We start from the raw sequence: 12,129 nt of genomic DNA, 5'->3' as shown, positions 1-12,129 counted from the left end.
CAGGTTTGCTAAAGGATTGTGTTTTATTGCGGTAAATCTGACCACTTTATTAAGAACTGTGTGCTTCGTTTGAACAAAGAAAAAAAAAAAAAAAAGAGGTCAGTTACGCCCGCATAGCTTGTTTAAACTCAAAAGGAGTATTTCTTTCTGGAAACACCTCATTTCAGGAGGAGTTGATTGAATTTCGGGTATTTGTGAATTGTGGTTCTACACTCAATGTGATTGATGAGGGTTTTTTGGAAAAATTTAAATTAGAATCCAAACTTTTGTCATCTCCTATCTCTGTGGTTGCTGTTGATGGCTCTCCCTTGAAAGGTATTACTCACAAGGTTTTTGAATTTCGCCTCACCATTAATGGTATCCACCAAGAGAATTTGGATTTGGCGGTATTAAATAATTTGCCTGCTCCAGTGGTTTTGGGGTTACCTTGGTTAAAATTGCACAATCCTGTACTGGACTGGTTTACCGATGAAATTAAGTCTTGAAGTCCTAAGTGTTATGATAGATGTTGCAATGGTCGCATTGCTGCTGTGGAAAAAGGGGAATTACCTGTACCTATTCATGATTTTTGGAAGGTTTTTTCTGAGGAGGAGTCGCAAGTTTTGCCTCCTCATAGGGACTATGATTGTACTATTGAGTTTGTCCCAGGAGCAACTCTTCCCAAGAGTAGCTTATTTAATCTTACTATCCCTGAGAGAAAGGCCTTGGAGGAATACATACAGACAAGCTTGGCCGCCGGTCACATTAGACCTTCTAAGTCACCTGTGGCTGTTGGATTCTTTTTTGTAAAAAAAAAGGACGGCGGTTTACGTCCATGTCTGGACTTTCGCGAAATTAATAAAATTACAGTACGCAATTCCTACCCACTGCCATTAATTCCTGACTTGTTCAACCAGTTAGTGGGGGCCAAATGGTTCTCTAAGATTGATCTCCGGGGGGCATACAATTTGTTACGTATGAAGGAAGGTGATGAGTGGAAAACTGCTTTTAACACTCCAGTGGGTCATTTTGAGAACCTGGTTATGCCCTTTGGTCTTACCAACGCACCAGCGTTTTTTCAGAACCTTATTAATGACATCCTAAGACCGTTGATCGGTAAGAATGTGGTGGTGTATTTGGATGACAATTTGATTTTTGCGCCGGATCTGGAGTCTCATTGGCAGAGCGTACGTGAGGTATTGCAGTTGTTAAGCGACAATTCACTTTTTGCTAAGCTGGAGAAATGTGAGTTCGCTGTGCAGAGGATTAGTTTTTTGGGCTACATTATCTCCAGCAAGGGCTTTGAGATGGACCCGGTGAAGGTTCAGGCGGTTCAGGAATGGCCTAGGCCTATTGGTTTGAAACCAATACAGAGATTTTTGGGTTTAGCCAATTATTACAGAAAATTCATTAAGAATTTTTCTATAATTGTTAAGCCGCTGACCGATCTCACCAGGAAAGGTGCGAATACGGTCCAGTGGACTACTGAGGCCATTGAAGCTTTTGTGTATCTCAAGGAGAGGTTCAGTTCTGCCCCCATCCTTATGCAGCCTGATGAGACCAAGCCTTTTTTGGTCGAGGTTGATGCTGCTTCGGTGGGGGTCGGTGCTGTTTTGTCTCAGGAACACAAGGATGGAGTACATCCCTGTGCTTTTTTTTTTAAAAAAAATTTCTGAGACCAAACTTCATTACGATGTCGGTAATCGGGAATTGCTGCCGATTAAACTCGCATTTGAACATTGGCGTCATCTCTTGGAAGGTGCTAAATTTCCCATTCAGGTTTTTACTGATCATAAGAATCTGATCTATCTTGATGCTGCCAAGCGCTTGAATGCCCGTCAAGCTAGGTGGGCACTTTTTTTTTCGCGGTTTAATTTTTCTGTTACTTACATTCCGGGTACCAAGAATGTAAAAGCGGATGCTTTATCTCGCAGTTTTTCTCCCATGGTTGGTACCGAGGAGGAGGAGAGCATTTTACAGGAAGGTGTTGTGATAGCAGCATTGGACTCCGTTTTGGAAGAGGGGATTCTGAAAGCCCAGGAGGATGCCCCATCTAACACTCCCCATGGGAGGTTGTTTGTGCCTAGGAACTTTAGGAGAGCTTTGTTTGTGGAGTGTCATGAGTCTCGGTTGGCAGGTCATCCAGGAATTTCGGAGACTACGAGACTTGTAGGTCGCAGTTTTTGGTGGCCTGGGTGGCAGAAGGAAGTCATTAAGTGGGTGCGTCAATGTACTGTGTGAGCTAGATCTAAGTCTTCACATGCTCCTGCTGCGGGGTTGCTTTGCCCTCTGGAGGTTCCTAGTGCTCCTTGGACGCATCTTGCTATGGATTTTATTACTGACCTTCCTGCCTCTGAGGGTTTCACTGTTATCTGGGTGGTCGTGGACCGTTTTAGCAAGATGTGTCACTAGGTTCCCTTCATCAAACTGCCCTGCGCCAAGACACTCGCTAAGGCTTTTGTTAAAGAAATTGTCAGGCCCCATGGCGTTCCTACCGACATTGTTTCCGATAGGGGACCTCAGTTCGTGGCTCGTTTTTGGCGTGCCTTTTGTGACAGGTTGGGAGCCCATTTGTCATTTTCATCTGGTTATCATCCGGAGTCTAACGGACAGACAGAAAGAAAGAACCAGGATGTTGAACAGTTTTTGCGTTGTTTTGTGGCTGACAATCAAGAGGGGTGGTCTCAGTTTCCGCCACTGGCTGAATTTGCTCTTAACAACCATACATCCTCTTCCTCTCGGGTGTTCTCCTTTTTTTGGTTGTACTGGGAGACATCCGTCGTTTGGGTCATTCTCCAAATTGGTATCGGCTGTGCCGGAAGATGAGAATTTTTCCGGTGATTGGGAGAGAGTTTGGACTGATGTACGTCGTAACCTTCAAGAGGCTAACAAAAAATCCAAGAGGTACTTTGACAGGAAACGTCAAGAGGTTTTGTTTACTGTTGGTGACATGGTTTGGTTGTCCTCTAGGAATCTGCGGTTGAGGATTCCTTCTAAGAAATTGGGCCCGAAGTTTGTGGGTCCGTTTAAGGTGCTTCAGGTAGTTAACCAATCTGCTGTTAGGTTGGAAGTTCCTACATCCTGGAAGATTAATCCGGTGTTTCATGTTACCTTATTGAAAAAAGCTGATGTTTCTGATAGGGACGCCACTGTCTCTGTGTTATGTTCTGCTACCAGAGCTAAGGAAAGAGAGGAGATCTGTCCCTACGATAGAACTCAGCTTGATCCCTACGATGTAACAGGGAACCTGATCCTGCGATCAGACCTGCTAAAGTCGTCAGCTAGTCTGTACGGAGACCTATAGATGTGGGGGAGGAATCCATACAAGTACTAGGGACTGGGAGCAAAATGGACACCTCCTAACAGAAATAGTAGCAGACAGACGAACAAACAAACAATATAGAACACAGAGGTCCGAAGACCAAGCAAACTAACAGAGTTAGATACTGAGCACAGGCTAGCTAAAGAGTAGTAATACAATGAAGTCCAGCAAAGCCAGAAGGGCGGAGCAAGACTAAATAGGCCAACAAGGTCATGTGACCAGCAATAGAAAAAACCTAGAGCAAGGTTCTAACAGTACCCCCCCTTCTAAGAGGATCCTCCGGATCCCCTAGGACCAGGCTTATCAGGAAATCTCCTGTGAAACGCTCTGATAAGTCTGGACGCGGAAACATCATCCGACCTCACCCATGAGTTATCCTCGGGTCCGAAACCTTTCTAGGCCACGAGATACTGCAAACTACCTCTATACCGTCTAGAATTAAGGATGCAAGAAATTTCATATTCCCCGTCCTCCACCACCGGAGGAACAGAGGCAGAGGCATCACAATCCGACACAACAGCTTTTTTCAACAGAGAGACATGAAACACCGGATTAATTCTCCAGGAGGTAGGAACCTCCAACTTAACAGCAGATTGGTTGACAACCTGAAGCACCTTAAAGGGCCCTACAAACTTGGGACCCAATTTCTTAGAAGGAATCCTCAACCGCAGATTCCTAGAGGACAACCAAACCATGTCACCAACAGCGAACAAAACCTCCTGTCGTTTCCTATCAAAGTAGTCTTTAGATTTTCTGTTAGCCTCCTGAAGATTACCACGTACATCCGTCCAAACTCTCTCCAAATCGCCGGAAAAATTCTCCTCCTCAGGCACGGCAGATACCAACTTGGAGAACGACCCAAACGACGGATGTCTCCCAGAACAACAAAAAAAGGCGAACAACCAGCAGAAGAAGATGTATGATTGTTCAGAGCAAATTCAGCAAGTGGCAGAAACTCAGACCACCCCTCTTGATTGTCTGCCACAAAACAACGCAAGAACTGCTCAACATCCTGGTTTTTCCTTTCTGTCTGGCCATTAGATTCAGGATGATATCCGGATGAGAACGACAAATGAACTCCCAACCTGTCACAAAAGGCGCGCCAAAAACGAGCCACGAACTGAGGTCCCCTATCAGAAACAATGTCAGTAGGAACGCCATGAAGTCTGACAATTTCCTTGACAAAGGCCTTAGCGAGAGTCTTAGCGCAGGGCAGTTTGACGAAGGGAACCAAGTGACACATCTTGCTAAAACGGTCCACGACCACCCAGATGACCGTAAAACCCTCAGAGGGGGGAAGGTCAGTTATAAAGTCCATAGCCAAATGTGTCCAAGGAGCACTGGGAACCTCCAGAGGGCAAAGTAACCCCGCAGCAGGAGTATGTGAGGACTTAGATCTAGCACATATAGTACATTGACGTACCCACTTAATGACTTCCTTCTGCCATCCAGGCCACCAAAAACTGCGACCCACCAGTCTCTTGGTCTCAGAGATTCCGGGATGACCTGCCAACCGAGATTCGTGACACTCAACAAACAAATCTCTCCTAAAGGTCCCAGGCACAAACAACCTCCCATGGGGAGTGTTAGATGGGGCATTCTCCTGTGCTTTAAGAATCTCATCTTCCAAAACGGAGTCCAAAGCAGCTATCACAACACCTTCTTGTAAAATGTTCTCCTCTTTCTCAGCACCGACTATGGGAGAAAAACTGCGAGACAAGGCATCCGCCTTAACATTCTTAGTACCTGGGATGTAAGTAACGGAAAAATTAAACCGCGAGAAAAACAGTGCCCACCTAGCCTGACGGGCATTCAGGCGCTTGGCAGCATCAAGATATATCAGATTTTTATGATCCGTAAAAACCTGAACGGGAAATTCAGCACCTTCCAAGAGGTGGCGCCAGTGTTCAAATGCGAGTTTAATAGCCAATAATTCCCGATTACCAATATCGTAATTCAGTTCAGTCTCTGAAAATTTTTTTGAAAAAAAGGCACAGGGATGTACTCCATCCCCGTTATCCTGAGACAATACTGCGCCAACCCCCACAGAGGAAGCATCAACCTCAACCAAAAACGGCTTAGTCACATCAGGCTGCATAAGGATGGGAGCAGAGGTGAACCTCTCCTTGAGATACACAAAAGCTTCAATGGCCTCAGAAGTCCACTGAACCGCATCAGCACCTTTCCTGGTGAGATCGGTCAGAGGTTTGACAATAATAGAAAAAATTTTTTAATGAATTTTCTATAATAATTGGCGAAACCCAAAAACCTCTGTATCGATTTCAAACCAATAGGCCTAGGCCATTCCTGCACAGCTTGAACTTTAACCGGGTCCATCTCAAAACCTTCGCTGGAGATAATGTAGCCCAAAAAACTAATTCTCTGTACAGCGAACTCACATTTTTCCAGCTTAGCAAAAAGCGAATTGTCCATTAATAACTGTAATACCTCACGTACGCTCCGCCAATGAGACTCCAGATCCGGCGAATAAATCAAAATGTCATCCAAATACACAACCACATTTTTGCCGATCAAAGGTCTAAGGATGTCATTAATAAGATTCTGAAAAAATGCAGGAGCATTAGTAAGACCAAAAGGCATAACCAAATTCTCAAAATGACCCACAGGAGTGTTAAAAGCAGTCTTCCATTCGTCACCCTCCTTCATGCGCAACAGATTGTATGCCCCCCGAAGGTCAATTTTAGAGAACCACTTGGCCCCCACTAACTGGTTAAACAGATCAGGAATCAATGGCAGTGGGTAAGAATTGCGTACAGTAATTTTGTTAATCTCACGAAAATCCAGACAAGGACGTAAACCGCCGTCCTTTTTTTTTTACAAAAAAAAATCCAACCGCCACAGGAGACTTAGAGGGCCTAATGTGACCGGCGGCCAAACTTGTCTGTATGTATTCCTCCAAAGCCTTTCTCTCAGGAATAGTAAGGTTAAATAAACGACTTTTAGGAAGAGTCGCTCCAGGGACAAATTCAATAGTACAATCATAGTCTCTATGGGGAGGCAAAACTTGCGATTCCTTCTCAGAAAAAACTCTCCAAAGATCCTGAATAGGAACAGGCAATTCCCCCCTATCCACAGCTGCAATACGCCCGTTACACTTGTCATAACATTTATGGCTCCAGGATTTAATTTCATTGGTAGACCAATCCAGTACAGGATTGTGCAATTTTAACCAGGGCAATCCCAACACCACCGGAGAAGGCAAGTTATTCAAAACTACCAAATCCAATTTCTCATGGTGAACACCATTAATAGTGAGGGGAAATTCACAGACCTTGAGAGTAACATTCTTCAAAGGGGAGCCATCCACAGAAACCACAGCAATGGGGGATGACAAAGGTTCGGGTTTTAAATTGAGTTTTTCCAAGAATCCCCCATCAATTATATTCAGAGTAGACCCACAATCGACAAACACCCGAAATTCCATTAATTTTTCCTGAGCAATAGTGGAAGCAGCTAAAAATACACCCTTGGAATTTAAACAGGCAATACGGGCATGACTGACCATTTTTTTTTCTTTCTTCATACGAAGCACACAGCTTTTAATGAGATGACCAGAATTTCCGCAATAGAAACACAAACCTTCAGAAAATCTGCGGTCCTTTTCTTGAGAGCGAGGTGCCATCGCTCCAATCTCCATCGGCTCTCCACTGTCAGTACACACATTCTCATGACCAGAAACTGACATAGCAGAGGATTTGCTCTCATTAACCCTTGCACGCAGTCTCCTATCCACCCGTATAGCTAATTGCATAGCCTGTTGCAAATCTTCAGGTGTGGGATAAGCAATTAGCAGGTCTTTAACCCTTTCACTAAGCCCAGCAAGAAACAGACTCTTCAGAGCAGAATCGTTCCACCCTATTTGAGTAGACCACCGACGGAAATGAGTACAATATTTTTCCACATTACCTGATCCCTGTCTCAAACGTCTCAACTCAGTCTCAGCAGATGAGACACGGTCAGGATCATCATATAATAGCCCCAAAGCAGAAAAAAACTATCCACTGATCTAAAGCATGTATCACTAGGTTGCAAAGAAAAGGCCCACTCCTGAGGCTCTTTGCGCAAAAGTGACATTATGAACCCTACGCGCTGGGATTCATCCCCAGAGGACCTGGGTCTCAAACGAAAATACAATAAGCAAGCATTTTTAAATGAAAAAAATTCTTGGTGTTCACCAAAAAATAAATCAGGCAAACGTACCTTAGGCTCCAAGAAATGTGCTCCAGGACAGTTACTCACGTGCTGACGGAGCTCGGCCACCTCCAGAGAGAGTCCCTGCAGGCGTTGAGCCAAATCCTGAACCGACACCATGATGGAACAGAAAAATCTTTCCTTAGAGAATTTGCAGGCTGGATTTACTGTTATGTTCTGCTACCAGAGCTAAGGAAAGAGAGGAGATCTGTCCCTACGATAGAACTCAGCTTGATCCCTACGATGTAACAGGGAACCTGATCCTGCGATCAGACCTGCTAAAGTCCTCAGCTAGTCTGTACGGAGACCTATAGATGTGGGGGAGGAATCCCTACAAGTACTAGGGACTGGGAGCAAAATGGACACCTCCTAACAGAAATAGTAGCAGACAGACGAACAAACAAACAATATAGAACACAGAGGTCCGAAGACCAAGCAAACTAACAGAGTTAGATACTGAGCACAGGCTAGCTAAAGAGTAGTAATACAATGAAGTCCAGCAAAGCCAGAAGGGCGGAGCAAGACTAAATAGGCCAACAAGGTCATGTGACCAGCAATAGAAAAAACCTAAGAGCAAGGTTCTAACACTCTGTTCCTCCGGTAGAGGAAGACGGTGAATATGAAATTTCTCGCATTCTTAATTCTAGATGGCATAGAGGAAGATTGCAGTATCTCGTCGCTTGGAAAGGTTTCGGTCCCGAGGATAACTCCTGGGTAAGGGCGGATGATGTATCTGCTCCTAGACTTGTCGGAGCGTTTCACAGGAGGTTTCCTGATAGACCTGGGCCTGGAGGATCCGGAGGATCCTCATAGAAGAGTGGGTACTGTTAGAACCCTCCTGTTAGTTTTTTCTATTTTGCTGGTCACATGACTTTTTGCCTATTTAATCCAGCTCCGCCCTCCTGGCCTAGCTGGACTTCAGTGTTACATTTACTCTTAAGCTAGCCAGGTGCCTTGTACCTTACTCTGTAGTTTGCTTGGTCTTTTGACCACTAGTACTTCTGTTTGCTTGTTTGTCTTTGCTCTGCTACAATTTCTGCTAGGAGGTGTCCAACTATATCCCAGTCCTTAGTTCTTGTAGGGACCCCTTCCTTATATCTATAGGACTGCGTTCAGACTAGCCGAGGACTTAGGCGGGTCTGTTCACAAGGAACAGGTCCCCCGCTGCATCGTAGGGAATCAGCTTAGTCCTATTGTAGGGTCAGTTTTCCTATCTTTCCTTAGTGTTTGTAGCAGTTCATAACACCTGCCAGTCATCAGAGAGCAAGGAGAACGCTGTCAACCAACATCCAGTGCTACTATACACGGACCTCCCAGATGTGACCAGCATTGAGGACCTGGACGACAAGGGAATGATGACCTTCACCCGCTTGCCAAGACCAACCTCACGTCTGAAGATCAGAGCTTTATGATTATATCAACGGACAAGGGGGGGTGGACATGCCGTGATGGCCTCAATTGGTAACAAGGGCACTAAATGAGTGAAGACCAATGTCCCTCAGGCTCAAAACATGACCCTGGGATAGCACCTCTATTGTTGATAATAACATAATTTTTAGGGGGAAAATGTAAAGGACATATTGATATTCATGCTATAGTTACTTCATTTTGTGCTTGCTTCTAAAATCATGTTATTATTACACCTTGAATAGCATACATTCTTTTCTCCTGCTTCACATGCAATTTTCTCACAAGAACCTTTTCTCTCAAGTACATTCTATGAAATACCCTGCTCCTGTTATCTAACTAGTCTGAGCCGGGATGTATAACCTTGTAACTTTCCATCATGAGCCGAACTAACGATAATATGACCATATGTGTGTTTCTGTAATAATCGTACAAACATTGGTTTAAGCCTGTAGTATGGCTGCAGGTGATTGGCTATTGATATACTCAAAACAATATATAATGCTAAGTAAAATAAACGGGATTAGAGATTCTCCAAATCCTCCCATACAGAGCTCTGTCTTCGTCTGGTTTCCTGATTGCAATCAACCTTGTAACATAATAATTTGACACTCACTTGGTCAACCGTGAAGGGTCATTGCTGCCCTCCTTCAACAGTGACCTCGGCCCGTTTACTGACTACTTTTGTGTGATTTTGTATTTTCTCTGACCTCCATGTTCTGACCCGGCTATCTGACTATTCTTCTTGCAATCTCACACCACAGAACATTAGGTAACACTGTGGCCCAAGCTTAGGGGGTCTCTGTCTAAGTCCAAATCCATGTAGAGGGGTTAAAGGATGATGAGCAAGGCAAACCCTGGGATCTGGAAAATGGAGTAGATAGCGCTAAGCCTGTTTGTGGTAGCCATCTTTTGAGCTGCCAGGTGAAAACGAACAGTGTCCACAATACATTGCGTCTGCACACCATCCCAGCAAGATCTGCATTCAAATAGCTAAATGGCGCTCCTTCCCTTCTTAACCTGCCATGTGCCCAGACAGTAGTGTACAACCGTATATAGGGTATTGTCAGATTCAAGAGAAGTTGAAATATTATTTGTAAGGTCCATTTGTTTCTTATTATCCTTTGTGAAGAATTCCAGAGTAATCATCATATAAAGTGACACACGTCAGATTTGAAAAATGGGCACAGATAGGAACACAAAACTGGCTGCAGGAAGAGGTTAAATCAGAGTATTTTGGGCACTAACTACTGTAGTCAAAAACTGTGACTATAGACAATAACACATCTACTGAAATAATCAATCTCAACAGTCTCCATCAGTAAGTAGTGAGCAACTACTGGTGAAACCTCTCTGGGGTAATTAGAGTATGGGGCACGGTGGCTCTTGGCAATCTAAACTATCGTAAGGGACAATATTTTCTGGCAGATGAGTTTCAAGAAGAAATATTAGACGTTCAAAGAGAACTTTTTATAATAGTGCAGAGATGAGGTGTCTAAAATTTAGCTTAGAGAGATATCATGTCACAGATGTAATGTTTTTTATTGTTTAGTTTATCACAATCTTGTTTGACGTTAGACGGTTTTAAAATAAATTGAAAAGTCAGGATAAAGGGAAACTCTGTTGTTATTGTACAGAAATTCACACGTGGCCTCACTGCACATTTAATGTTGTAGATCATAAATGTGAAGTTTGGCCAGAAAGACTGGACCTGGTCTTGTAGGGACAATATGAGCACATTCAGCAGCACAGAAGAGAGAGAAGGTAGATTTATCCAATAAGATATCACGGATCTAGGAAGCCAACAGCATCATTACCCTCCATTTTCTCTTACAGTCCCATCATAATATTTTTCTTCAAGTAATTTTCTGGCTTTGTGGTTTACAGATCTGGGCAGGTAACGTCTCCTAATCACAGTGAGTAGCTGGATCCTCCAGCTTGTAAGTTCTATGGAAAAGGGTTTCAATGCCCAAAATCATTTGAACAGTTTTGGGTGGAAGAGAATGTTGTGGTCTAGAGGCAAAATGGTGATCACATGATGGTGATACGGCCGGACTACACCACCGATAAAGCAGCCACAGCCGGTGACTGAGAAGAATCTGTGACTTCTCTGCATTTAGTGGTTACTACTCACCTGGGTAGTCATATGTAGGAGTCTCCTCTTTACACCACTCATCACCCCTTACATATGTCTCTGTAGTATCAATATGGGTCAGATCTTCACCCTGAAACAAATATTGTAAAAGTCACAGACAGATGGAGAAGTCACATCTATGATCAGCTCTAATCCTGCCATCTCCACCGTTCTCATTACACAAGTATAAAACATATAATACTGGTGGATAAAACAAGACTGAGCACAAGACCTTCACAGCCGTCTACACATCATAGGGGAGATCTCATGACACCTTCTCTCCATCTACCTGATGATCCTGAGGAACATTGGGATCTTCTTGTTTACAGTCATGTGGAAGAAGAGGACGGGGACATCTGTCTGGTGTTGTCCTCTTACTGGATAGATCTGGAGGAAACACATAAGGGACTGAATTCATTCTTTACATACAAATAGTTATAGGCCGTGTGCATTTAGTCCTGTCTATTACCTGGTGATGTGAGGGGCTGAGGAACCTCCATCATGACGTCTTTGTACAAATCTTTGTGTTCTTCTAAATACTCCCACTCTTCCATGGAGAAATAGACAGCGACATCCTGACACCTTATAGGAACCTGACACATACAATGACACCGTCATCTCCCCGATCCCTTAATAGGGTTACTATATAATGTCCCAGCATTCCCAGCAGTGTCACCTCTCCAGTCAGCAGCTCAATCATCTTATAGGTGAGTTCTAGGATCTTCTGGTCATTGATATCTTCATGCATCAGGGGAAGAGGTGGAGGCCCCGTGAATGGGCTCAGGGGTCTTTCCCATCCCTTAGACACATAGACCTGACGGCGCTCACTAGAGGTCTTCTTCACTACTGTGTAATCCTGGTTATGGAGAAACACATTAATAAATCTCCCTCCAGACATTTCCTGAGTCCTCACCTCTCCAGTTCTGTTCATCCGTTATTCCCATAGATAAGAATGATGTAATGTGACGTCATCAGAATCTCTCACCTCTCCAGTAAGCCGGAAGAGGATCTCTAGGGTGAGGTGTAATATCCTCTCCGCCATCTTGTCTCTGTCAAAATCCATCTTTGATGGGTC

The 12,129-nt window shown here is 44.0% G+C and overlaps 1 protein-coding gene across 1 annotated transcript in view; it reads right to left on the bottom strand.

Moving 5' to 3' along the window:
* Positions 1-11,632, bottom strand: part of LOC141206956 (uncharacterized) — a 52,854-nt gene extending 41,222 nt beyond the window's left edge. Inside the window, exons 1-3 of the mRNA XM_073664322.1 lie at positions 11,524-11,632; positions 11,344-11,441; positions 11,055-11,145 (exon numbers count right to left, since the gene is read on the bottom strand). Coding sequence (XP_073520423.1) covers positions 11,055-11,145; positions 11,344-11,441; positions 11,524-11,608 — 274 coding nt within the window. The 5' untranslated portion in view covers positions 11,609-11,632. The remainder of the gene's footprint in view (positions 1-11,054; positions 11,146-11,343; positions 11,442-11,523) is intronic.
* Between the last annotated feature and the right edge of the window lie 497 nt (positions 11,633-12,129).

The sequence above is a fragment of the Phyllobates terribilis genome, unplaced genomic scaffold (genome assembly GCF_046119375.1).
Source record: "Phyllobates terribilis strain yellow unplaced genomic scaffold, ASM4611937v1 Scaffold_153__1_contigs__length_4458050, whole genome shotgun sequence".
Taxonomy (NCBI): Eukaryota; Metazoa; Chordata; class Amphibia; order Anura; family Dendrobatidae; genus Phyllobates; species Phyllobates terribilis.
This window is presented reverse-complemented; position numbering and strand designations above follow the sequence as displayed.